Source organism: Notolabrus celidotus, chromosome 15 (genome assembly GCF_009762535.1).
Source record: "Notolabrus celidotus isolate fNotCel1 chromosome 15, fNotCel1.pri, whole genome shotgun sequence".
In the NCBI taxonomy this organism is placed as follows: Eukaryota; Metazoa; Chordata; class Actinopteri; order Labriformes; family Labridae; genus Notolabrus; species Notolabrus celidotus.
This window is the reverse complement of record NC_048286.1, coordinates 3888481-3913256: the sequence shown is the minus strand read 5'-3', so window position 1 is coordinate 3913256 and position 24776 is coordinate 3888481. Positions and strand designations below refer to the sequence as shown.

The window sequence follows — 24776 nt, the reverse complement described above, 5'->3', positions numbered from 1 at the left end:
AGTGACTTCCACTACAGTCATGTCGGTTTATAATGCAGTGACTTCCACTACAGAGTCATGTCTGTTTTTAATGCAGTGACTTCCACTACAGAGTCATGTCTGTTTTAAATGCAGTGACTTCCACTACAGAGTCATGTCTGTTTTTAATGCAGTGACTTCCACTACAGAGTCATGTCTGTTTTTAATGCAGTGACTTCCACTACAGAGTCATGTCTGTTTTTAATGCAGTGACTTCCACTACAGAATCATGACTGGGAACTTATTTACAAAGAAAAGGATATTGATAAAGCATATGAGGGATTTTTGAGAACATTCACTCTATTATATGATAAAAAATGTCCAATCAAGTACTACAGCAGAAAACAAAAAAACAGAGATAATGAGTGGATGTCTAAAGGATTACAAAACACCTGTAAGAAGAAAAACATTCTATATAGAGAGTTTTTAAAACATAGAACTAAAGAGGCAGAAAATAAATACAAGAAATATAAAAACAAGTTAACTAATATTATGAGAATATGTAAAAAGGAATATTATAATAAATTATTAGAAAATAATAAAAAAAATAATATTAAAGGTATGTGGAAGATATTAAACAGTATTATCAGAGAGTCTAGACAGGTAACCAACCCTCCGTATTATATTGAAAATGATGAGAACATTAATAACATGGATGAAATTGTCAATAACTGTATTACATATTTTGTGGGTGTTGGACTGAACTTAGCAGAAAAAATCCCTGATCCAAAAACATGTGAGCCTGGAAATGATCATCTTATAGAAAGAAATCCTCATTCAATGTTCCTCAAAGCAATAAAGGAAAGAGAAGTAATAGATATTATTAGTAAGAGTAAAAACAACACATCAACTGATAGTTATGATATAGATATGAAAACAGTAAAAAAAGGTTATTGAGGGGATTTCAAAACCTCTGACTCACATTTTTAACTTATCATTTCAAACAGGACAATGTCCAAACAAAATAAAAATAGCTAAAGTCAAACCGATGTTCAAAACTGGAGACAAACACCACTTCACAAATTACAGGCCTGTTTCTCTTCCTCCACAATTCTCAAAAATCCTAGAAAAGCTCTTCAATAAGAGATTAGACAAATTCATAGACAAACACAATGTACTCTCTGACAGTAAATATGGCTTCAGATCAAATCAGTCAACATCACTGGCTCTAACTGAACTCATTGAAGAAATCACCAACTCCATGGACAAAAAAAAGATCACTGCCGGGGTATTCATCGATCTAAAAAAAAAGCATTTGACACAATAAATCAATAATCAATAAACTGGAACGGTACGGGATAAGGGGAGTAGTTTTGAATTGGGTAAGAAGCTATTTTAAAAACAGGCAACAGTTTGTGAAGATGGGACAGTTTGAGTCGAAATTTTTGGACATAACTTGTGGTGTCCCCCAGGGGTCTGTGTTGGGACCTACATTTTTTATTCTCTATATCAACGACATATGCAAAGTTTCTCAGGTTTTTTAAATAGTACTTTTTACTGATGATACAAACTTTTTAGTTTCTGGTTAACATTTCCAGCAACCTTTCGATTTAATCACCTTGGAGATCTGCAAATTAAAAATATGGTTTGACAAAAACAAATTATCGTTTCATTTAAAAAAAACAAAAATCATGGTATTTGGAAACAATAAATCTAACAATAACACACTAGTACAGATTGGGGGAGGTCAACATAGAAAGAGTACATGAACATAAATTCCTTGGTGTAATAATAGATGATACAATTTGCTGGAAACCTCACATTAAACACATTCAATCCAAGCTGACTCGAAGCATTTCCGTTCTCGCCAAAGCCAAGAACATTCTGGATCATAAATCACTACACATTCTCTACTGTTCACTTATTTCACCATATCTCTGTTACTGTGCTGAGGTTTGAGGAAACACTTATAAAAGCTCCCTGCAACCACTGTCAGTACTACAGAAAAGAGCCATCAGAATAGTTCACAATGTTGATTTACGTGAACACACACATTCATTGTTCCTCAAATCCAAAATATTGAAAATTTGATTTGACCTTGTAGATTTTAAAACTGCACAAATTGTGTTTAAGGCAAGGAAAAATCTCCTTCCAGGAAATATTCAAAGACTGTTCTTTGAAAGAGAGGGGGGTTATAACTTCAGAGGGAAGTTAAGATTAAAGACGGTGAGTGTTTGCATCACAAGGAGAAGTCTTTGTATTTCAGTCTGTGGAGTAAAACTGTGGAACAGTCTCAATATGGAGCTACAGCAATGTCTGAACATAATGCAGTTCAGGAAGAGGTATAAAGAAATGATTTTCATGAGGTACAAGGAGAAGGACAAGTGTTGATAATCACAAGGGGTTTACTTTTGATTGTAGGTGTAAATATGAAGATTTGAATAAAGGGGTAGGATTAGATAAGTTTAACTTCTTCCTACTCCTTTTCTCACATGTAAAGTAAATTGTTTCACTGCTTGCTGATGGAACTGATTGATTTTGTTTCTTTTATATAACTATTTCTTCTTTTCTACTTGTATTTTTTTTTCTATTTTACTTTTACATGTTTGAAATAAAGACATCAAATCAAATCAAATCAAATGTTTTTCCTATCCAGTGGGAACAAGGTTTAGAAAATCAATGAACACCCTCTGACGTCAGTGTTGAAACAGGCTGTTTGTGACACACATGGTTTGGCAAGGCGAGTGACATTGGGATGTTTGTTTTGTGTCCCTTTGTGTCCAGGCTGGCCCAAGGTGCTGTGGTTCGTCACAGAGTCCAAACACCTCTCCAAACCTCCCCGAGACTGGTTCCCACATATCAAGGATGCCAACCAGGACACTGCCTACATCGAGGTAACACACTTACACAAACACTGAAACATTTCCACTCGTGTAGTCCCGGTGGTTACCTGAATGGAAATCAATGGTGCTCCATGTCTTTGTGATTAGAATCACACTGCAGGGTGGATGTTTCACTGTGTCTCTGCTTGCTGCTGGTCAATGCTATCATCTGGTCTGGTTGATTTGATTTGAATTTACCTGACGTTCCTTTAAGCCGCGGGGAAGTAATTGCACCAGCAGTGAGGTGAAATGTCTCCTTGATTGCACCGGGGATTGAAAAAGGCTGAAAGGAAAATGATGAAAGTAGAGGCATGATTGAAAACGATCGACCTTTTCTTTTACCACAGGCTGCTTCCCAGACGCTCCAGACGCATGAAACGACTCAAAAGAATTAGTCTTTTAACATTTTTCAGCAACGCTAACTTTCTATTTTTCAAACATAATGTCTGAAAATGATTCATTACTTTAATAGCAGCACAGTATCTGCCTCATTTCACTCCCAGCAGCAGTTTGTCTGATATGTGGCTGAGCTTTTACATCGAGGGCATCGTTTCTGGAGAGAGAATTATATACGGTGGTTGAGAAGAGCAAATTCACAAATGATGAAACACTTTCACAAAATTGGAAACAAAAATCAGATTTTGGAAAACATTATTGCAATTTATAAAACTAAATTAAATTAGCAAAACACTTAAACCAAGGTTAAAAACAAATTCACAAACAGCAGATTCTACCAGATATATCTGTTTTGGAATTTCAAAATAAAAAATGTTGGAAAAGTAACATATTAAAATGATTTGGTGGGATTATGAACAAAATCCCAGTTCCCAATGACTCATTTTAAATCCGACTAATAGTGGGCAACCTCATTAAAATTTAATCCATCCAATCCCATCTTGATCCAATGTGTCATTTCAAAATAAAAGCAACTTACATTAGCAAAACACTTTTACCAAGCCTGAAAAAAAGTGTACTATTCAAGAAAATGTATTTACAAAATGAAAAACACTTTTACAAGTGACAGAACAATTTTACCAGTCCACAAACAAATTTACAAACGCAGATTCTACCGGCTATATCTGATTTGGGATTTCAAAATAAAAAACTTTGTAAATATAACATATTACAATGATTTTGGATAAATTCAAAGGGAGATTATGAACAAAATACCGGTTTCCACTGACTCATTTCAATTCAGACTATTAGTGGGCAACCTCATTATGGAATCCATCGAGGCCAAGTTTGATCTGATGTGTCATTTCAAAATAAAAGCAACTTACATTAGCAAAACACTTTCACCAAGCCTGAAAAATATATATATTTAAGAAAACATATTTACAAAATGAGAAACACTTTTACAAGTAACAGAACATTTTTACAAGTCCAAAAACATATTTACAAACAGCAGATTCTACTGGCTATATCTGATTTGGAATTTCAAAATAAAAACACGTTGAAAATTGAACATATTACAATGATTTTGGGATTAATTCAAAGTGAGATTGTAAACAGAATCCCAGTTTCCATTTTAATTCAGACTAATAGTGCAGGGGTTGTGGGGGTGGGGACCCCCTGACGGGTTGTGAGCAAGTGGCAACCTCCGGTCTCAAACTATGAAGCCCATGCGGAAGTGTTATAAACTGCAATTCATCGAGAATGCACTTGAGGCTGACTGCAGAAACACCGGAAACCACATAGACATGAATGGGAAAAAGACAATCTTTGCAGCATTAATAAACATGTTTACAGCCTGGTTCAAAAAAGGGCTTGGCTCTACGTAGCTAATTTCTCTATTGGCACACACTGTACGGGGGGGGATTTTTTTGTAACGCGACGGTTCAGAAGATATTAAGATTACGAGTTTTTGCCCAAATAAGGACATGACTGACTTAACTCCCGGTCAGGAACACATAGCTGTTGGCTGAGAGGCTCAAACTCCGCCCCTTTTACGTCACACTATGCCTGGTGGAGTTCCGCATTTCCAATATGGCTGCCGCTGTCGATTGGCTTCAAAACAGCGCTCAGGAACAGATGGGTGACGTCACGAATACTACGTCCATTATTTATACATTCTATGGTTGTGAGACACTAATGGGGAGTTGCGAGATGTCTTCCAGAATGTTTTTTTATTAAATAATCTAAAATGGCATATATTTTACCCATTATTGTGAAAATGTATACAAAAATAAAAGTTAAATTTGAAATAAAACCTTGCAAATAAAAATAGTTTCATTAGTGTTCTGCCTTTCTTTGTTGCCTGATGACTCCTGAGGTTCGGGTTATTTAACAGTTAGCATCAGTAGCAGCAGGTTCATTCATAACAGCACAGGAAACACAGCCACATGTGCATGCAGGTAGGCTAATGCTCTGCAGACTAGCTAAATGAAGTATGAAGCAACATTTAATCACTTGGAGGGACAGTGGGGGTCACGAGTCTTCTGCATCTGTATTTTGGAGGTTGCAGGCTGAAAGGTTTTGCAACCCCTGTAATAGTGGACAACCTCATAATTCCAGCTCGATCTTATGTGTCATTTCAAAATATAAGCAACTTCAAATTTGAAACACACATTTTTGTACATTTTATTATTTCAGTCAGACAACTCACGTTTAAATTGTTTATTGTAGCAGCAAATACATATTCATGTTTGGCGCCCAGGCTCCGGCCTCATCACTCCCTGCAGATAAGTTTACATGCAGACATTGAGGAGTGATGAGCAAAACATACTAAACACCCCCGGAGCCTGCAGGTGGATGCTGGGGAGGCGGTGGGGAAGAAGAAAATATCAGCAATAGGCATGCAGCAGCAGAGGTGTTGACAGGCAGAGGGAGAGATGAGAGATTTTCTAAGTTTAAATAGACCACCAATTTGAGAGGCAGAGGGCAGGATTGGATGATGGTTATGAGAGTGGGACATGTGACGTGTATGGCATTGCAGCTTGAGTTGTCTGCCTGAACTAGCTCGCAGGCGTTGCTCCATTAGATGTCTTTTATTTTGAAAATCCATAGTAGATTGCTTCTGCTCCTAGGATCACTTCCAGTTCACTTCCGGTATTTGGTACACTTCCTTTTCCATCAGAATCAGCTGGTTGTAAATTTATTTGTAAATTTGTTGCAACAACAAATCAGCTTTCTAGCAAAATAAAGTACCGACAAATTCCCAAATAGAGCGTACATTTACGAAAGAATAGCTCTTTGGTCGGAATTTAAAAAAAAAAAAGCTAAGTCACGTGGAAGCGTTGATAGCGTAGCTTTCGTTCTGGTTCTCCCACTGGTCTCTCAACAAAGGGGCCGAGCTGAGCGTCAACCACACTTCAAAAAGAATAGAACCATTTCTAGTTAAAAGGTGTAAAACTTGTCTAATATTCTCATATTAAATACTGCAGTAATCACACCCCCTCCTGTCCTGTCTGTTTCTGTGTCCAGTATAAGACGTGTAAGGACGGCAGCGTCCTCGGTGTGACGGTGATGAGGATAGCCATGCTCACACACTGCCAGACCCTCACGCAGTCCTGCTCTTACACAGAAGGTAATACACACACATGCTTTCACACTCAGAGACCATTTAACATCATTAACTCCACAACGCTCATCACAATATTGTGTTGTTTCTAACTGAGCTGAATCTCTGTGTCTCTGTCTCCTCCAGCTGAGACCATAGTGAATGTATTAGACTTCAAGAAGGATGTTGGACTGTGGCACGCCGTCCTGACTGTAAGAAAAACACACTTGAGCCACTGGAGCAGCAAAACTCAACCAGCTGTCATGATATATTTTTCCTTGAACAAGTTTGACATATTTGAACTCCATTCTTCTTTATTAAGTCATTTTAAAACGTCTCTTGTTTTCTGCCTCTCTGTCTCTGTCAGAGTGTAATGAATATGATGCATGTCATCAGTATTCCCTACGCCCTCATGAAGGTCAACCCTCTCTCCTGGATCCAGAAAGTCTGCCAGTACAAAGGTAACTAAATCAGCTCAGATAGGAGGAAGTAATTCAAAAGTCTTTTTATCATTGTGTTACAAATGTGCTAACATCAATCATTAGATTAACTCATGTCATTTGAAGTGAGTCTGAACGATTCTTTCAGCCTATTTTTGGTGTGATTTTCAGTTTATAAATTGTGTCCCAGCTGATAAGCAGTTTAAGGGCCACCTTGAAAATAATGAAAAATATTTCCAAAATAAAATCGTAATATAACTTGGCAAGGTCGTAATACAACAAGAATAAAGTCATAATTTTACAAATAAATCAATCTTCATTGTACATGTAAAGTTGTTCATTTTTATGAATAGAGGCATGACTTTACAAGACTAGAGTCCTCATTAAACAAGAAATGAAATGAAATTTTACTATTATAAATCAGAAATTTTACATGAATAAATGTGTAACTTAATGATAAAGTCTTAACTTTACAAAAGTAATGCTGTAATTTAACAAGAATCAAGTTGTAAAATTAAAGTAATAGATTTGTAAATTTACAAGACTTAAGTCCTAATTTTACAAGAGTTGTAACTTTACAATAATAGCCATAACTTTACAAAAATAAAAATGAAATTTTATAAGGAAAGGTTAACATTACAATACTAGTCATAAATGTAAAAAAAAATCTGAAATTTTATTTTTATTTTATAAAGTTTTAACATTACAAAGATAGAGCTAATATTTTACAGGAATAGAGTGGTAACTTTACAAGACTGGAGTCCTAATTTTACAAGAAAAGAGTTGTAGCTTTACAATGAGAGTGATAACTTTACAAAAATCTAGCTGAAATTTAACACAAATAGAGATATACTCTACAAAAATAGTCATATCTTTACTAAAATAAAGCTAAGATTTTACAGTATTGGGTCATAACTTTCCCAAAGTAAAGTTGTAATTTAACAAGAGTTAAGTTGTAATATTGAAGTAATAGAGTTATAACTTTCCAAGACTAGAGTCATGACTTTATAATACCTGAGCCCTAATTTTACAAAAAAGTGTTTTAACTTAACAATAATAGAGTCCAGAATTTACAAAAATAAAGCTAAAATTTTACAAGAAATTAACTGTAGCTTTAAAATAATAGAGTCAAAACTTTACAAAAGTAAAGTTGTAATTTTACAAGAATCAAACTGTTATATTATGGTGATGGAGCAGTAAATTTACAAGACTAGAATAGTAAATTTACAAAGCAGGAGTCCTAATTTTACAAAAGTAAAGTTGTTATTTTAAAAGAATCTAACTGTAGTATTATGCTAATGGAGTAGTAACCTTTTCAAGCCTAGAGTTGTAACTTTACAATACTGGAGTCCTAATTTTTCAAGAGAATAGTTGTAACCTTCCAATATTTGAGTCATGAATGTACCCAAACAAAATGTTAATTTTACAATAATAGATTTGTAACTTAACAATAATAGTCATAACTTTACAAAAATAAAGTTGTAATTTTATAAGAATCAGGTTGTAATATTAAAGTAAGAGTCCTGTTTTTACAAGACTACAGTTACAGTGTATGCAGTTAAAGTTTTCAATGAATCAGAATTATGATTTTACACAAATTAAGCCAGAAAAGGTGAGCTTAGTTTATTTTAGAAAACTGGAAGTATATTATTTTCCCTTTTCTTCTCTTTATATGTTTGAATGATGTTAGATAACATTTGTTTCATTTTTTCCCTTAATTCACTAATTTAAACAATAAAGCTAATATTTACAATCTGTTTTAAAGTAAAGGTAATGTGGAATTTGTAACCATTTACTTAATAATGAATGATAACATAATAATTGTTATGGTGTAGAAATTCTATGTGTGACGTTGGTGTGTGTTCTGTGTCCAGCTAAGGTGGCGTGTGTGAAGTCGCGGGATATGCACTGGGCTCTGGTGGCCCACCGGGAGCAGCGAGACATCAGCCTGAGCTCTCTGCGCATGCTGGTGGTGGCTGACGGTTCAAATCCCTGTAAGAAGTAAAAAATTGAAAGGGTTCAGCTTGTGGGGACCATGAACATTTAATACCAGTTTAAAGATAACACTTTTGTTGGAGGATGTTTGTTTTCATTATACCAAAAAACAGCACATACCGTCCTGCTCACCATTATTGGCCAATGAATGATAACATCCGTGTTTTAAAAAAGCCTGTTCCCCTGTTCCTTTGTCACAATGGTGAAGACAAAGGAGCTGTCTGAGGACATCAGAAGTGTGATAATTAGCAAACACAAGACCTCCAAAGGGTATAAGACCATCTCCAAAGACCTTGGTATCCCTGTTTCAACTGTGCGTAATGTTAAGAAGTTTGCCAAGCATGGAAATGTCAAGAACCTCCCTGGACGTGGGGGGAAGAGAAAAATTGATGAGAAAAGTCTTTGAAGGTTGGTACGAATGGTGGAAAAAAACACCACGTCAAACATCCAGAGACCTGAAGGACAACCTGGAACAGTCTGGGGTCATGGTTTCAACAAGTACCATAAGCCGCACACTAAACCAACAGGGCTTCATGGGTGAAGGTCAAGGAAGACACCATTGCTGAGGAAAAGACATAAAAGGAACGACTAATCTTTGCCAAAGAGTACCTGGACAAACCCCAATCCCTCTGGGAATATGTTCTGTGGACAGATGAAACAAAAATAGAGCTGTTTGGCAATGCACACCAACAGTTTGTTTACAGACGGCGCAATGAAGCCTACAAAGAAGGGAACACCCTACCAACAGTTAAACATGGTGGAGGATCCATAATGCTGTGGGGCTGCTTTGCTGCATCTGGTACTGGAGGCCTTGACAGTATCACAGGAATCATGAAATCAGAGACAGTCAAGACATTTTAGAGCGAATTGTCCCACCCAGGGTAAGAACACTTGGTTTGAGTTGAAGATCATGGGTCCTCCAGCAAGACCAAGACCCAAAGCACACATCCAAAAGCACGCAGGAATTGGTTTAAAAAGGAAAGAATGGACTGTTTTAAAACGGCCAGCAATGAGTCCATTGGGGGGAAAAAAATACAATTTGGTACATTTCTATAAATTTCTGAAGATATTGTAGAGGTTATGCAAAAAATGAAGTGGTGCCAATAATGGTGAACAGGACTGTATTGCATTAGATTAGATGTATCTAGCTTTATATTATAGTGGTACCTGTACAGAAGACAGTGGGCTTGTAGGGAGAGAGGAGCCTTAAAGAGACAGGACCTAAATCATTCATTTTCATACACACTGTGCTGAGATGAATTTGGAGTTGTTTTAATTGTAAGAAATTAGCATAATATGGCCACTTTCTTAATACATAGCATGCTTTCTGCTATCTACCACCTTAACCTAACTTCAACTACTGAACTTGGATGTCTAAAAATTGTCTAAATATCTATTTTTTAAGACTTCTAAAAGTACCACCAATGTTTTTCATTTGTTTCTCTTAGGGTCGATCTCCTCGTGTGACGCCTTCCTCAACGTCTTCCAGTCTAAAGGTTTGAAGCCGGAGGTCATCTGTCCCTGTGCCAGCTCCCCTGAGGCTTTGACTGTAGCCATAAGGAGGTACACACACACTGACTACTATTCTATCCATCCTATGGGATGTCTTCAGTAACTCTCTTTCCACTAAGCCCTGCTCATATTTAACCCATTAAAACATCTGACTTTACAATGATGTGGCTTTGGAAGCAGTAAACATCCAACCTTTCCACCTCTTTCATCATCCCCTCTGCAGTTTAAACCTGTAAAATCCACATTACAGTCAAAACAGGGCGGCTTTCATTAAGGTTTCAGCTGTAATTTTTGCTCCCTGCTTTTAATTAAGACACAGTAAAAGCGTTAGTGTTTGCGTGTGTGTGCTTGCGCCACACACATGCTAATAAATAGCTCTTTGCCTCAGCGGGTGTGGTAGTAATGAACTCCCTCTCTTTTCAGAAGGGCTGCTTTAAGACTCATTAAAATCACAAACAGGACAAACTTTTTTCACATGGATCTGCTGTAAATATACTGACTCCAAATAGACTGCCTGAAGCTCCTTACTCTTTAAAAAAAAAAATCACATGTTAAAATATATAAATATATATATATACACTTTAAATGCCCTCGCCAAACCAAAATAATCTCACCTCTTTCTAAGTTATCCTTCTTTTCCTGACACAATTAATCTATTGCTTTACATTTTCCCAAATTGTCAGCATGTCCAAAAATACAGCATATTCTTTGAATTGTTCTATTTAAAATTGTTCTTATATTTCAAATGTTTCTTAGCTGTCATTTTTAAACTTTGTTCTTATTTTATGTGATTTTTCTCAACCTCACTGAAAAAAGTCATCCCTTTCCAAAATCATCCTCACTTTTGTTTGCAGTTTTTCAAATTTTTCCCCACTCTCAAAAATTGTCAACAGAAACATAAACTGGCCTAACTTTTGGGTGATGATTTTAAAATAATGAAAACATTTGCAAGTTTCAAACTGAATAGGGCAGAATGGATCGTGAGATTGCCAGGAGGATAGGCGCCGCGTCAGCAGCAATACAGCAGGCGTTGTGCTGAACCACTGTGGTGAAGAGGGAGTTAAGTCGCAAGGCAAAGCTTTTGTCCACCAGTCGATCTGCGTTCAAATCCTTAAGTATGGCCATGAGCTGTGGGTCCTGAACAAAAGGACAAGATTGCAGATACAGGCAGCAGAAATGATTTTCCTCTGAAGGGTGTCTGGGCTCAGCCTTAGAGATAAGGTCAGGAGCTCAGACATCCGGAAGGAGCTCTGAGTAGAGCCGGCGCTCCTTCGTATGAAAGGAGTCAGCTGAGGTGGTTCGGGCATCTTATGAGGGTGCCTCCTGGACGCCTCCCTCAGGAGGCATTCCAGGCTCGTCCGCTTGGACGGAGACCTCAAGGTGGATCCAGAACTTGGTGGAGGGACTACATATCACAGATGGCCTAGGAATGCTTTGGGATACCCCAGGATGAGCTGGAGGACGTTTCTGGGAAGAGGGATGTCTGGGTCGAGTTGCTCAGACTGCTGCCTCTGCAACGTTATCTTTGATAAGTGGGAGAAAATGGATGGATGGAAACTGAATACAAAAGGATGGTGGCAAAGTAAAGTGCTGAAAAAAATCCCTGGTAGAGCATACACCTAAATTGAGATGAGTGCGTGGGTCAGAGTCTTTCAAAATTAGCTAAATTCTGTGATAGACTTGGCCCAGTCTGCAGAAATCTGTAGCCTAGCTTGGTTGCTGTTTCACCCTGGAGTTTCTCATTACAGGGTCCGAGCTGAGCAGCATTCGTTGTGTCTCGTACAGTTACTAGTGATACAAAACTCATTCAACCCCACTTCAAACACTATGAAATATCCCTTTAAGAGCATGCCTCACTCTTACCCGGAATGACATCCGTTTTCCTTTCCCCTCCCGTCCTGCAGGCCCTTGGAGGAGGGCAGCACCCCTCCAGGTCGTGGCGTGCTGTCAATGCAGGGTCTGAGTCACGGCGTGATCCGGGTGGACTCTGAGGAGAAGCTGTCGGTGCTCACGCTACAGGACGTTGGCTCCGTCATGCCTGGAGGTGAGTCAGAGAGTTAGGTGTTGCTAACACGCCAGAGTGACACAGAGTGAAGTTTGTTCATACGTCGACAGGTTCAGATAACGCCACACTTTATAGATTTGATTTAGAATGAAGTGTTTACTGTTTGTCTAAGTCCCAACATGTTAGTGTGTAGATAACTCCATGACACTGTTTTTAATTATTTCTTTGTTTTTCACTTTACTCCCTACTTCAGTGTTATCTCATGAATTATTTCATCCCTTCTTCTGTCCTCGTATTTCATCAACTGATCCAACAACATGAAATCCCCCAAAGTATAGGAGTAAGGTTTTCAAGGGATTGCGATATGAGTACACTAATCAGGTCCTGATGTGTGTTTCTGTGTGTGCAGGTTTGATGTGTGTGGTGAGACCTGAAGGTGTCCCTCAGCTCTGTAAAACCGATGAGATCGGGGAGTTGTGCGTTTGTACTGTCGCCACTGGAACCTCTTACTATGGTCTAAGTGGCATGACCAAGAACACCTTCGAGGTGAGCGTGTGGTAGATTTTTGTTAAACTCATTTTTGTTTCCCAGTCTTTCCTACACTCTTTTTCTCCCTATGTGTTTTAACCAACTCCTCAGGTCTTTCCCACGTGTAACAACGGGGCTCCCATCAGCGAGTTTCCCTTCACCAGGACCGGTCTCTTGGGATTCATCGGACCTGCAGGTCTGATATTTGTGGCAGGGAAGATGGATGGTCTGATGGTGGTGGGGACGCGTCAGCACAACGCTGACGACATTGTCGCTACGGCGCTGGCCGTAGAGCCCATGAAGTTTGTGTACAGGGGCAGGTAGGTGTGAAGTGCAACGTATATGTGGTTGTTCTTGGTTTCTGTCTCTGACAGTTAGTACTGATTCATTTTGATGTTATATTCGGTCTTAGTTGTAGTAGCTGACCCTGTGTGTGTCTATCTTCCAGGATAGCAGTGTTCTCCATCACAGTTCTTCACGACGAGAGGATTGTGGTCGTAGCTGAGCAGCGGCCCGACTCCACTGAGGAGGACAGCTTTCAGTGGATGAGCCGAGTCCTGCAGGTAAAAAGTGCCCCCTGGATGCCCCTCAAATATACAAAATGTAAAAAGTGCCCCCTGGATGCCCCTCAAATATACAAAATGTAAAAAGTGGCCTCTTGATGCCCCTTAAATATATACAAAACATAAAAAAGTGCCCTCTGGATACCCCTTAAATAAACAAAACATAAAAGGTGCCCTCTGGATGCCCCTTAAATATGCAAAACGTAAAAAAGTGCCCTCTGGATGCCGCTTAAATATATACAAAACATAAAAAGTGCCTTCTTGATGGCCCTTAGATATACAAAACATAAAAAGTGCCCTCTGGATGCCCCTTAAATATATACAAAACATAAAAAAGTGCCATCTGGATGCCCCTTAAATATATACAAAACATAAAAAGTGCCCTCTTGATGCCCCTTAAATATACAAAACATAAAAAGTGCCCCCTTGATGCCCCTTAAATATACAAAACGTAAAAAGTGCCCTCTGGATGCCCCTTAAATATATAAAAAACATAAAAAAGTGCCATCTGGATGCCCCTTAAATATATACAAAACATAAAAAGTGCCCCCTTGATGCCCCTTAAATATACAAAACATAAAAAGTGCCCCCTTGATGCCCCTTAAATATACAAAACGTAAAAAGTGCCCTCTTGATGCCCCTTAAATATACAAAACATAAAAGTGCCCTCTGGATGCCCCTTAAATAAACAAAACATAAAAAGTGCCCTCTGGATGCATCTTACATATAAAAAACATAAAAAGTGCCCTCTGGATGCCCCTTTAAATATACAAAACATAAAAAGTGCCCTCTGGATGCCCCTTAAATATATACAAAACATAAAAAAGTGCAATCTGGATGCCCCTTAAATATATACAAAACATAAAAAAGTGCAATCTGGATGCCCCTTAAATAAACAAAACATAAAAAATGCCCTCTGGATGCCCCTTAAATATACAAAACGTAAAAAAGTGCCCTCTGGATGCCCCTTAGATATATACAAAACATAAAAAAAGTGCCCCCTTGATGCCTCTTAAATATACAAAACATAAAAAGTGCCCTCTGGATGCCCCTTAAATATATACAAAACATAAAAAGTGCCCTCTTGATGCCCCTTAAATATACAAAACATAAAAAGTGCCCTCTTGATGCCCCTTAGATACACAAAACATAAAAAGTGCCCCCTGGATGCCCCTCAAATATACAAAATGTAAAAAGTGGCCTCTTGATGCCCCTTAAATATATACAAAACATAAAAAAGTGCCCTCTGGATACCCCTTAAATAAACAAAACATAAAAGGTGCCCTCTGGATGCCCCTTAAATATGCAAAACGTAAAAAAGTGCCCTCTGGATGCCGCTTAAATATATACAAAACATAAAAAGTGCCTTCTTGATGGCCCTTAGATATACAAAACATAAAAAGTGCCCTCTGGATGCCCCTTAAATATATACAAAACATAAAAAAGTGCCATCTGGATGCCCCTTAAATATATACAAAACATAAAAAGTGCACTCTTGATGCCCCTTAAATATACAAAACATAAAAAGTGCCCCCTTGATGCCCCTTAAATATACAAAACGTAAAAAGTGCCCTCTGGATGCCCCTTAAATATATAAAAAACATAAAAAAGTGCCATCTGGATGCCCCTTAAATATATACAAAACATAAAAAGTGCCCCCTTGATGCCCCTTAAATATACAAAACATAAAAAGTGCCCCCTTGATGCCCCTTAAATATACAAAACGTAAAAAGTGCCCTCTTGATGCCCCTTAAATATACAAAACATAAAAAGTGCCCTCTGGATGCCCCTTAAATAAACAAAACATAAAAAGTGCCCTCTGGATGCATCTTACATATAAAAAACATAAAAAGTGCCCTCTGGATGCCCCTTTAAATATACAAAACATAAAAAGTGCCCTCTGGATGCCCCTTAAATATATACAAAACATAAAAAAGTGCAATCTGGATGCCCCTTAAATATATACAAAACATAAAAAAGTGCAATCTGGATGCCCCTTAAATAAACAAAACATAAAAAATGCCCTCTGGATGCCCCTTAAATATACAAAACGTAAAAAAGTGCCCTCTGGATGCCCCTTAGATATATACAAAACATAAAAAAAGTGCCCACTTGATGCCTCTTAAATATACAAAACATAAAAAGTGCCCTCTGGATGCCCCTTAAATATATACAAAACATAAAAAGTGCCCTCTTGATGCCCCTTAAATATACAAAATATAAAAAGTGCCCTCTTGATGCCCCTTAGATACACAAAACATAAAAAGTGCCCCCTTGATGCCCCTTAAATATACAAAACGTAAAAAAGTGCCCTCTGGATGCCCCTTAAATATATACAAAACATAAAAAAAGTGCCCCCTTGATGCCCCTTAAATATACAAAACATAAAAAGTGCCCTCTGGATGCCCCTTAAATATATACAAAACATAAAAAGTGCCCTCTTGATGCCCCTTAAATATACAAAACATAAAAAGTGCCCTCTTGATGCCCCTTAGATACACAAAACATAAAAAGTGCCCCCTTGATGCCCCTTAAATATACAAAACATAAAAAGTGCCCTCTGAATGCCCCTTAAATATATACAAAACATCAAAAAGTGCCCTCTTGATGCCCCTTAAATATACAAAACATAAAAAGTGCCCTCTGGATGCCCCTTAAATATATAAAAAACATAAAAAGTGCCCTCTGGATGCCCCTTAAATATACAAAACATAAAAAAGTGCCCTCTGGATGCCCCTTAAATATATAAAAAACATAAAAAGTGCCCTCTGGATGCCCCTTAAATATATAAAAAACATAAAAAGTGCCCTCTGGATGCCCCTTAAATATACAAAACATAAAAAAGTGCCCTCTCGATGCCCCTTAAATATATACAAAACATAAAAAGTGCCCTCTGGATGCCCCTTAAATATACAAAACATAAAAAGTGCCCTCTGGATGCCCCTTAAATATACAAAACATAAAAAAGTGCCCTCTGGATGCCCCTTAGATATACAAAACGTAAAAAAGTGCCCCCTGGATGACTCTTAAATTTACAAAACGTAAAAAGTGCCCTCTGGATGTCCCTTGTGGAGTTCCAAAAGGAACTCTTCCTTTCACACAAACCAGCTCAGACAAATGTCGTTATTGAAACTGGACACCCATCACATTTCTTCTCTTTGAATCCGTTAGACTCTCTTTATCTCCCTCCCTCTCTTTCTCTTTCCCTTCCACACATGCACTCAGAAGTATTTGATACTGCACTCTACGTTCACATTGCGCACCAACAGATAAAAATCTCAGCTCCAGCTCCAGATCTCTCTGAGCCAACGTGGAGACTGTGGTCAAACTATAAAAGCTGTCTGTATTTTTATGACTGCTATAAAACCAAATCTCTTTATTCCTCCAGAAACACAGATACTGCTGGAATGTTTTTCTTTTTAGCTCTTCTGGTGAGAAAGACACTCATCGTTTAGATCAAGGTTTATATGACTGGATATGATGGAACATTATATGATGGTGCTGAGAAAACTGCTGCGTGGCTGCAGTGATGACCAATACAGAGTCATGTCTGTTTTTAATGCAGTGATTTCCACTACAGAGTCATGTCTGTTTTTAATGCAGTGATTTCCACTACAGAGTCATGTCTGTTTTTAATGCAGTGACTTCCACTACAGAGTCATGTCTGTTTTTAATGCAGTGACCTCCACTACAGAGTCATGTCTGTTTTTAATGCAGTGACTTCCACTACAGAGTCAAGTCTGTTTTTAATGCAGTGACTTCCACTACAGAGTCATGTCTGTTTCTAATGCATTGACTCCCCCTACAGTCAGGCCGTGCTGCCTGAGGGCCTGAAGATCAGGTCCATCCAGTCTTTGTCTTTTGTCCTTGTAGTGATCAGAGGGTTAACAGAAATCACAAGAAATGAAGAAACAAAATAATTTTATTGGATTTGTCTTGTTTTTTCTTCTGTCCCACTTCGACTCTCCAGGCTATAGATGGTATCCATCAGGTGGGGGTGTACTGCCTGGCTCTGGTGCCCTCCAACACTCTGCCTAAGACTCCTCTGGGTGGCATCCACCTGTCAGAGACCAAGCAGTTGTTCTTGGAGGGGGCACTGCATCCCTGCAATGTGCTCATGTGTCCACACACCTGCGTCACCAACCTGCCCAAACCCAGGCAGAAACAGCCAGGTACAGTATGAAGGAATAAGAGACTGAATGATTTTTATGAATGGAGCTTTTTCATAACACACTAACACTCTGTAACCAAGACGTGAAGGTGCTCAGTGTTAATTAGATTAAAAACTACAGGTACTGAATTAAACTCCACTGCTGCAGAAGGAGACACAGGGGTAGAGAGAATGTGACATTCTGATATTAAAGTCAGAATCTGATTTATAGAATTCTGAGATCAAAGTCACATCGGACTTCCACCAGATCCACTGTGGTCTGTCTCCGATCCGCTGTGGTCCGCCTATGATCCGCTGAGGTCCTGCTCCATGCACTTTTGTCTGTCAACACCCACCGGTTGCGTTTTCGGAACGGAGCACAGAGCAGGACCGCCAGACAGCTGGAGTCATGTGACCGAGGTTTTCCTGCAGTAATTACTGGATCAAGGATTCTCCTCCTCCTCTCCTCATCCATGTTGTCTTTCTGGTCCTCTGAAAACCTCTGACCTGTTGACTCCAGGCCTGGCTCCACTCATCATGACTTTGGTTTGTTGTTGTAGTTAAGTGAAATACGATCTGGTGATAACACAGAGTGTTTTATTCTGAAAATTAACCGGATGTTTTCATCTTGTTTTGGTGCCTGACTTCCTGTCCCGCTCCATCTGCTCTGTTGAGTTTGATGAGTCGTGCTCCGGCATCCAACAAAAATAGAAGTCCTTTGTATCTGATCCAGAGGACTCTGTCTTGCTGGATCAGAGACGTAGCTGGAATGCAACGGAGCGGATCCAGTGGAAGTTAACACATTGACTAGAATAGAAACCTATCAGATCGGGTGCTGTAACGGATCGGAGACGGACCGGACACGGATCTGGTGGAACTTGGTCATCAGAATTAGTGTTTGCTGTAAAAAATTTGAAACTAAGCAATCGCTGTCCTTGGAAAACAGTGTTCCTCATTGAAACACACGTCAATGCAGACAGGTCCTGGGTCAGTATTAAAGTACTGAGGCTTTATATGCAAGTAAAACCCTGACTAAGGGGTGCGTCTGGGAAATAAAATCATAGAAGGTCCTAAAACAAACCCTAGATATGATAAAATGCATGTTGAAGACTTGTAGATACTGGTCAGAGGTAAATGACAGTGTCGTTAGCATAGAAGAAGAACAGAAAACACAGGTGCAGTGATCTTCTCAAATGAAAGCCGTCAAAACTCATTACAGGAAACAAGTTTTTGAAACGTGAATTATAAACCTTTGTCTTCTCCTCCTCTGCAGAGATTGGTCCTGCGTCGGTCATGGTTGGTAATCTAGTGTCGGGGAAGAGGATCGCCCAGGCCAGCGGCAGAGATCTGGGTCAGATTGAAGACAATGACCAGGCAAGGAAGGTGTGTGTGAGAGGGGGGCTGCTGGTTTTCACCATAGTCTTCATCACACACACACATCTGTACTTTTCCATCCATCATGTTTAAATCTGGTCACACTCACTGTTTTGTTGCATTTGTCTGTCGGTTACTTGGCCTGAAGTTTACGCTGCGATTTACGTTTTTCGGATTTTATCAGCGGAGAAAGACGAATCAAAGAGCCAAGGAACTTACAGAGGAGACACAGAAGTCATAAGAGAGGGGAAAAAACAGGCATGAAGAGGAAGAGGCTGCCTATAGCAGCATAACTAAAAGCTGGTCCAAGCCTGATCCAGCTCTAACTATAAGCTTTATCAAAAAGGAAAGTTTGAAGCCTACTCTTAAAAGTAGAGAGGGTGTCTGCCTCCCAGACCCTGACTGGTAGATGATTCCAAAAGGAGAGGGGTCTGATAACTGAAGGTTCTACCTCCCATACTGCTTTAAGAGACTTTAGGTATGCTGGTGCATGCTGGGAGTGTAGCATTCTAGATGGGTATTAGGGCACTATGAGCTCTTTAGGCGGCATGTCCACTGCCGGCTTTTTTTGCGCCGGTAGCGTCCATGACCTCCTTTCCTGAGCGCTTCTCGCCAGTGTTTACTGTTGCTAGGTAATGAAAGACGTCACGTCCACACTTCGGCGTCCCGTCATGTCTGTTTTAAAATGCTCTGTATGCTTCATACATGCTTTCATTCAACAGTATTTTTCACTATTATTTCACTGTAAAAATGTTGATAGAATCGTGTCAGAACATCAGCAGCAGCTCTAAACCAGGAAATCATATCTCGAAAAACTTGTGTGATGACTTTTCTCCTCTGCATGGACCTCCGCCATTGTGTTGACAAAAATAATTGAAGATGTCCCGCCCCTTCTTGATTCTGATTGGTCGGTTATCAAGAAGTGACATTGATGAGCGCGGCAGTGTTCCAAAAGTTGAACTATTTTCAACTGAGAGCGCTCAGAGCGCTGCGACAAAAATCCGCTGACGCTGAGGGCATTTTTGCGCTGAGGACGCTGAGCGCTGAAAATGCTGAATCACATTGAGTTTGAATAGAAAATCGGCGCTGCCAGCGCTAAAAGAAACTGCAGTGGACAAGTTGCCTTAAGATCTCTAAGCTCAGGGACTCCAGAAAGATCTATGGTTAGTAACTTTAATGTGACAGGGAGAGCTAAAGTAAGAGATGGGGGGGTCAATGTGTCAGTTCCTCCGGTAGTCTAAGCCTATAGCAGCATAACTAAGAGCTGGTCCAAGCCTGATTATAATATATTTGTTAATGAAGTCATCTTATTGTGTATTGTCTTGATTGCTTTTGTGGGTCATAAAAAGGCGTCAGCATAAATATCAGTTCTCCTCACAGGAGCTTTAATGTGTATTTTGTCGTTAAAGTTTGACCCATGTTCCATCTGTTACTATTGAGGAGGCAGACTCTTCAGATACTTCCATTAGTAAACTGTTGTTACCTACTCTTTGCTTGTCTCACTCATCAATCCTGCAAAATGAGTTCATGAACAGGTTTAAGAGCTGAGATCTTAAACGTACTGTTCATGCTGCTGCTTTTCACCGTCAACGTGTCCATTACCTCAGTGATTCATTCATCTATGACCCCCCCCTCTCCATCCTTCATGTCCATCCCTTTGAAAACCGAGCCCTCTGTGTGAATGAGCTCCTCTTACTCTTCAGACTGTTGTTGCTGCTGTTTGTGTTCTGTTCTCTGTGTGTGAATCAGTGTAATCTTACAAAGTGTAATGTGGTTTACCTTGAATTTCCTCTCAGGTTCTTCTTGAGGTCTTGTTTATTTTGCCAGCAGGGTTAGACTAAGCTCTCTGCTGCAGAACAGATAATAACACTCATGAATACTTCTGCTACAGAGGTTTTTTAATATGAAATCACTGCTCTCACTCAGTGCTGTTTTATTAAAGATAAATGAGCACAACATGCTGATCAACAATAGAACAACAACAATTATCTTCGGAAGTGACGGCTCAAAACAACTACCCAATGTCAGAAATCATCCAAATAGAACAATCAATCAATCTTTATTTATAAAGCGCCAAATCACAACAAACATTTTATGAAGACTCTTTCCAAACAGAGCAGGTCTAGACCATACTCTAAGTTCTATTATTAACAAAGACCCAACATCAAGACAGGATAAGATCCAGTCCCATCTTACAGACAGACAGAAACCTCAAACAGGACCAGACTCGTGTTAGACACACATCTGCTGAGACTGTGTTGGAGAGAGGGATAGAGGGAGATGAAGAGAGAGAGAGATGATAGTGGTGAGATGGATAGTAGTAGTTGTAGCAGCTGGAGTCTGGCACGTTTAAGGCAGCTCAGAGGAACCTACGAGACAAGGGAGCTCAGGGACTCCAGAAAGGTCTATGGTGAGTAACTTTAATGGGACAGGAAGAGTTAAAGTAAGAGAGAGGGAGACAGGTGAGATAGAGAGAAAGACAGGATCCCTCCCATACTACTTTTAGAGACTTTAGGTACGACCAGCAGGCCCTCATGTTGGGAGCGTAGTGTTCTAGAGGGGTAATAGGGCGCTATGAGCTCTTTAAGATACGAAGGTGTCTGATCATTAAGAGCTTTGTAGGTCAGAAGAAGGATTTTTTAAATTATATTCTAGATGGGGGGCCAGAGTAGAGAAGCTAACATGGGAGAGATGTGCTCTCTCTTCCCAGTTCTAGTGAGTATTTGAGCTGCAGTGTTTTGGACCAGCTGAAGAGTCTTCAGATCCTGTTTCAGTGCGTTATCTGTGTTTGTCATGTAAGTTTAAGGGACATTCAGTTTTCTACCTGGCAGGTGGTCGGCGTGTTCATGATCATCCAGTCTGATAATGAAACCTGATACAGCTCATGGTATTAACATGAGAATTCAACACCAGCTCTCACTAACTGATAAAATTCAACTATATGAGACCTGATTTCTATCTACAGCCTGGAATTACACACACACACACACACACACACACACACACACACACACACACACTCAGAGCATACAAAGGTTCTTTGTGTCGGTATTTAACATGCCAGTCCTCTCTCATAGAGATAACAGGGTTTTATCTGCAGGCAGGTTCCAGTTTGTTCTGATTCGGGCTGCAGTCGAGCTCTAGAAGTTTAACTCAGGGTCACAGCGTCGCTTACATCACAACACAAACCACAGAGAGCATTCCATTGTTTGGTACTTTGATACTTTTACATACATTTGAATGTATTAAAAAGTGGCGAAGCTTTTGAAAAGACGGAGTCAGAGCGGGGAAAAAGACCAACAAGATGTTACATTCTGATTGTTTCACAGCAGTTACACTAAAGAACTGATAAACACTGCCACACCTCTGCACAAACACACAGAAAGTTGGGCTTCCTCTGTTTTTTTGTGTGTGTTTCTGCTCCGCTCTCTGTCACAGCCACAACACCGCTGACTCTCCTCATTCACAGGGTCACGTCAGTCAGGCATCTCACGACTTAACCGCTGGACCAAACATGCCTTTCACAGTGCGTGTTATTTAAAAACAACAGGTCTGATTTAGAAAAGAGGATTGTTGGATCCTCACAAGCATCTGCAGTGATGCGGACGCTGTACCGGTCTGTTGTGGTGAAGAGAGAGCTGAGCCAGAAGGCAAAGCTCTCAATTTACCGGTCAATCTACGTTCCGGCCCTCACCTATGGTCACTAGCTGTGGGTAGTGACCGATAGAACAAGATCGCGAATACAAGAGGCTGAATGAGCTTTCTCTGCAGGGTGTCTGGGCTCAGCCTTAGAGAGAGGGTCAGGAGCTCAGACATCCAGGAGAGGCTCAAAGTAGAGCCGCTGCTCCTCAGCATCCAGAGGAGCCAGATGAGGTGGTTCAAGGATCTGGTTCCGGACATCTCCCTGGGGAGGTGTTTCGGGCATGTTCGTCTGGGAGGAGGCCACAAGGAAGACCCAGGACATGCTGGTGAGATTATATCTCTCAGCTGGCCTGGGAACGCCTCGGTATCCTCCCAGAAGAGCTGGTGGAAGTGGACAGGGAGAGGAGTGTCTGGGCTTCCTTGCTGAGACTGCTGCCCTTGCAACCTGGACCCGGATAAGCGAAGGAAGATGGATGGATGGATTGTTGCATCATCTGCAAAAGACAGAAGTCTAAATTTTAAGATTAAGGATTAAGACCTTCATTAATAATAATGTGAGATTTCTCTTGTTTTGGATTGAACAATAGATTAGTAGCAATTCCTGATGGGTAGCTAAAGGCTGAGAGGTTGTGTCCAAATGTTTCTGATCTGGAGCTCATTCAGGCAGAAGCATTCAGTGACACTGTAAGGCTCCAGGTTCATACGGGAGCAGTCATCGCACTTGAGCCCATTTCAGATAAACGCTCCCACCAAAGTGTAGATTTTAATATCTGAGGCAGGAACCCGAGAAAACTGGAAAGAAATCAGGCTTTCATTTGCAGCTCTGAAAGTTTTATGAAAGCTCAGAGTTGAGCCGACATGCAGCTGAGTGATGTTTTCATCGGTGTAGAAAAACCTCCTCTAAATCTTTAAACCAGGAGAGATTTGTGATGCATGAGGCTGGTAGTGAGAAAATGAGGGAGCGTTTCGTCGACTACATGAGTTCAGAGAGCGAAACAGGAGAGCCTGTCAGACGAGGAGAGGAGTGATGTTCCAGGAGGAGACTGTGGGTTACGTACCTCACTTATTAACATGATAACTGAGGAAAGAGTCTCTATGGCCGGTTGTACAGAACTCACAGTCCAAATGTACGGAAGCCTTAAGCATTCATGCATCAAATTGAATCAGTTTTCTCAGAACCAGCCCCCGTTGCCACTTCCCTCTTGAAAGGGGTCTTTGCCCCAGATAAAACGTGAAGCAGTTAGGACGAGGATCAGCACCTTTAAGTTTAAGACCATGGCTCTCTGTCCGAAAAAGGATGGATTGCCTTGTCCAGGTGGAGACTGGATTAAAGTGAAGATGTTCAAGTATCCCAGGGTCTTGTTCATGAGTGAAGGTAGAACGCATCGACAGACAGGTTGGTGAAGCAACGGCACGAATGCGGGCGTTGTACCGGACTGCCTTGGTGAAGAGGGAGCAGAGCTTGAAGGCAACGCTTAGATTTACTGCTCAAGCAACGTTCCACGGGACAACAACCAGAAGAATGAGCGCTGAATGCCTCCCATCCAAGTTTTCTGGGTTTCCACGTTGGGAGAGACCATTTGGTCAACCCAGGCATTATCATTTTAGGGCTGATTGTTTCGTACCATGCCCTAACAAGATGGCCTGCTTTCACACTGGGTCAGCATCTACCGCACAGCTCGGAGAATTAAATGGACCTGTGCTGCACTGATACAACGTTTCCGAATCAAATAATGATGAGCAGTCTGTTTCCGTGTTTGAGAAGGGTTGTGTCCACATCTCCCGCGGACCATGATCAAGTTCACATGAAACGTGCTTGTGTCACCTCTTCAAGTGGAGTTAGTCCGCTACGATTGTGTTCACACAGATCAAGTGAACCAGACTTTAGGGTCGCGTTTGCTCAGATCGGATTCAGTTTCTACACATATTTTGAGTTTTTAGTCTGTTATCAAATGATCTGATGCCTCTCATTGGTTCTGTTATTCACAACCAGTACCTCATAACGAAATGCAGCAGAGACAGAAACACAACATGGACAAGTGACTTATTTGTATCATGTAGACTTCAATTCATAATGGCCCTGTCACACCTTGAGAATTAATCCAGCGTATGCCGGCGTATAAAAAAAATTGGCGAGTACGCTGGCGTATGTCGCATAAGTTATAAATAAGTTTTGTATAGGTTAAAGGTGACATATCACGCTTTGTTCATCAATATATATTGGTCTA

At 40.1% G+C, this 24776-nt stretch overlaps 1 protein-coding gene across 2 annotated transcripts in view; it reads left to right on the top strand.

The window, feature by feature from the left end:
• dip2ca (disco-interacting protein 2 homolog Ca) overlaps positions 1–24776 on the top strand; it is a 228952-nt gene that overhangs the window by 177256 nt on the left and 26920 nt on the right. Inside the window, exons 12-23 of one of the 2 annotated variants that reach the window (XM_034703282.1) lie at positions 2743–2852; positions 6264–6366; positions 6487–6551; positions 6707–6800; positions 8654–8773; positions 10223–10337; positions 12191–12330; positions 12701–12837; positions 12931–13139; positions 13268–13382; positions 17353–17554; positions 18806–18915. In XM_034703282.1, the coding sequence (XP_034559173.1) occupies positions 2743–2852; positions 6264–6366; positions 6487–6551; positions 6707–6800; positions 8654–8773; positions 10223–10337; positions 12191–12330; positions 12701–12837; positions 12931–13139; positions 13268–13382; positions 17353–17554; positions 18806–18915 (1520 nt within the window). The remainder of the gene's footprint in view (positions 1–2742; positions 2853–6263; positions 6367–6486; positions 6552–6706; positions 6801–8653; positions 8774–10222; positions 10338–12190; positions 12331–12700; positions 12838–12930; positions 13140–13267; positions 13383–17352; positions 17555–18805; positions 18916–24776) is intronic. The other variant, XM_034703283.1, reaches the window with a different exon arrangement.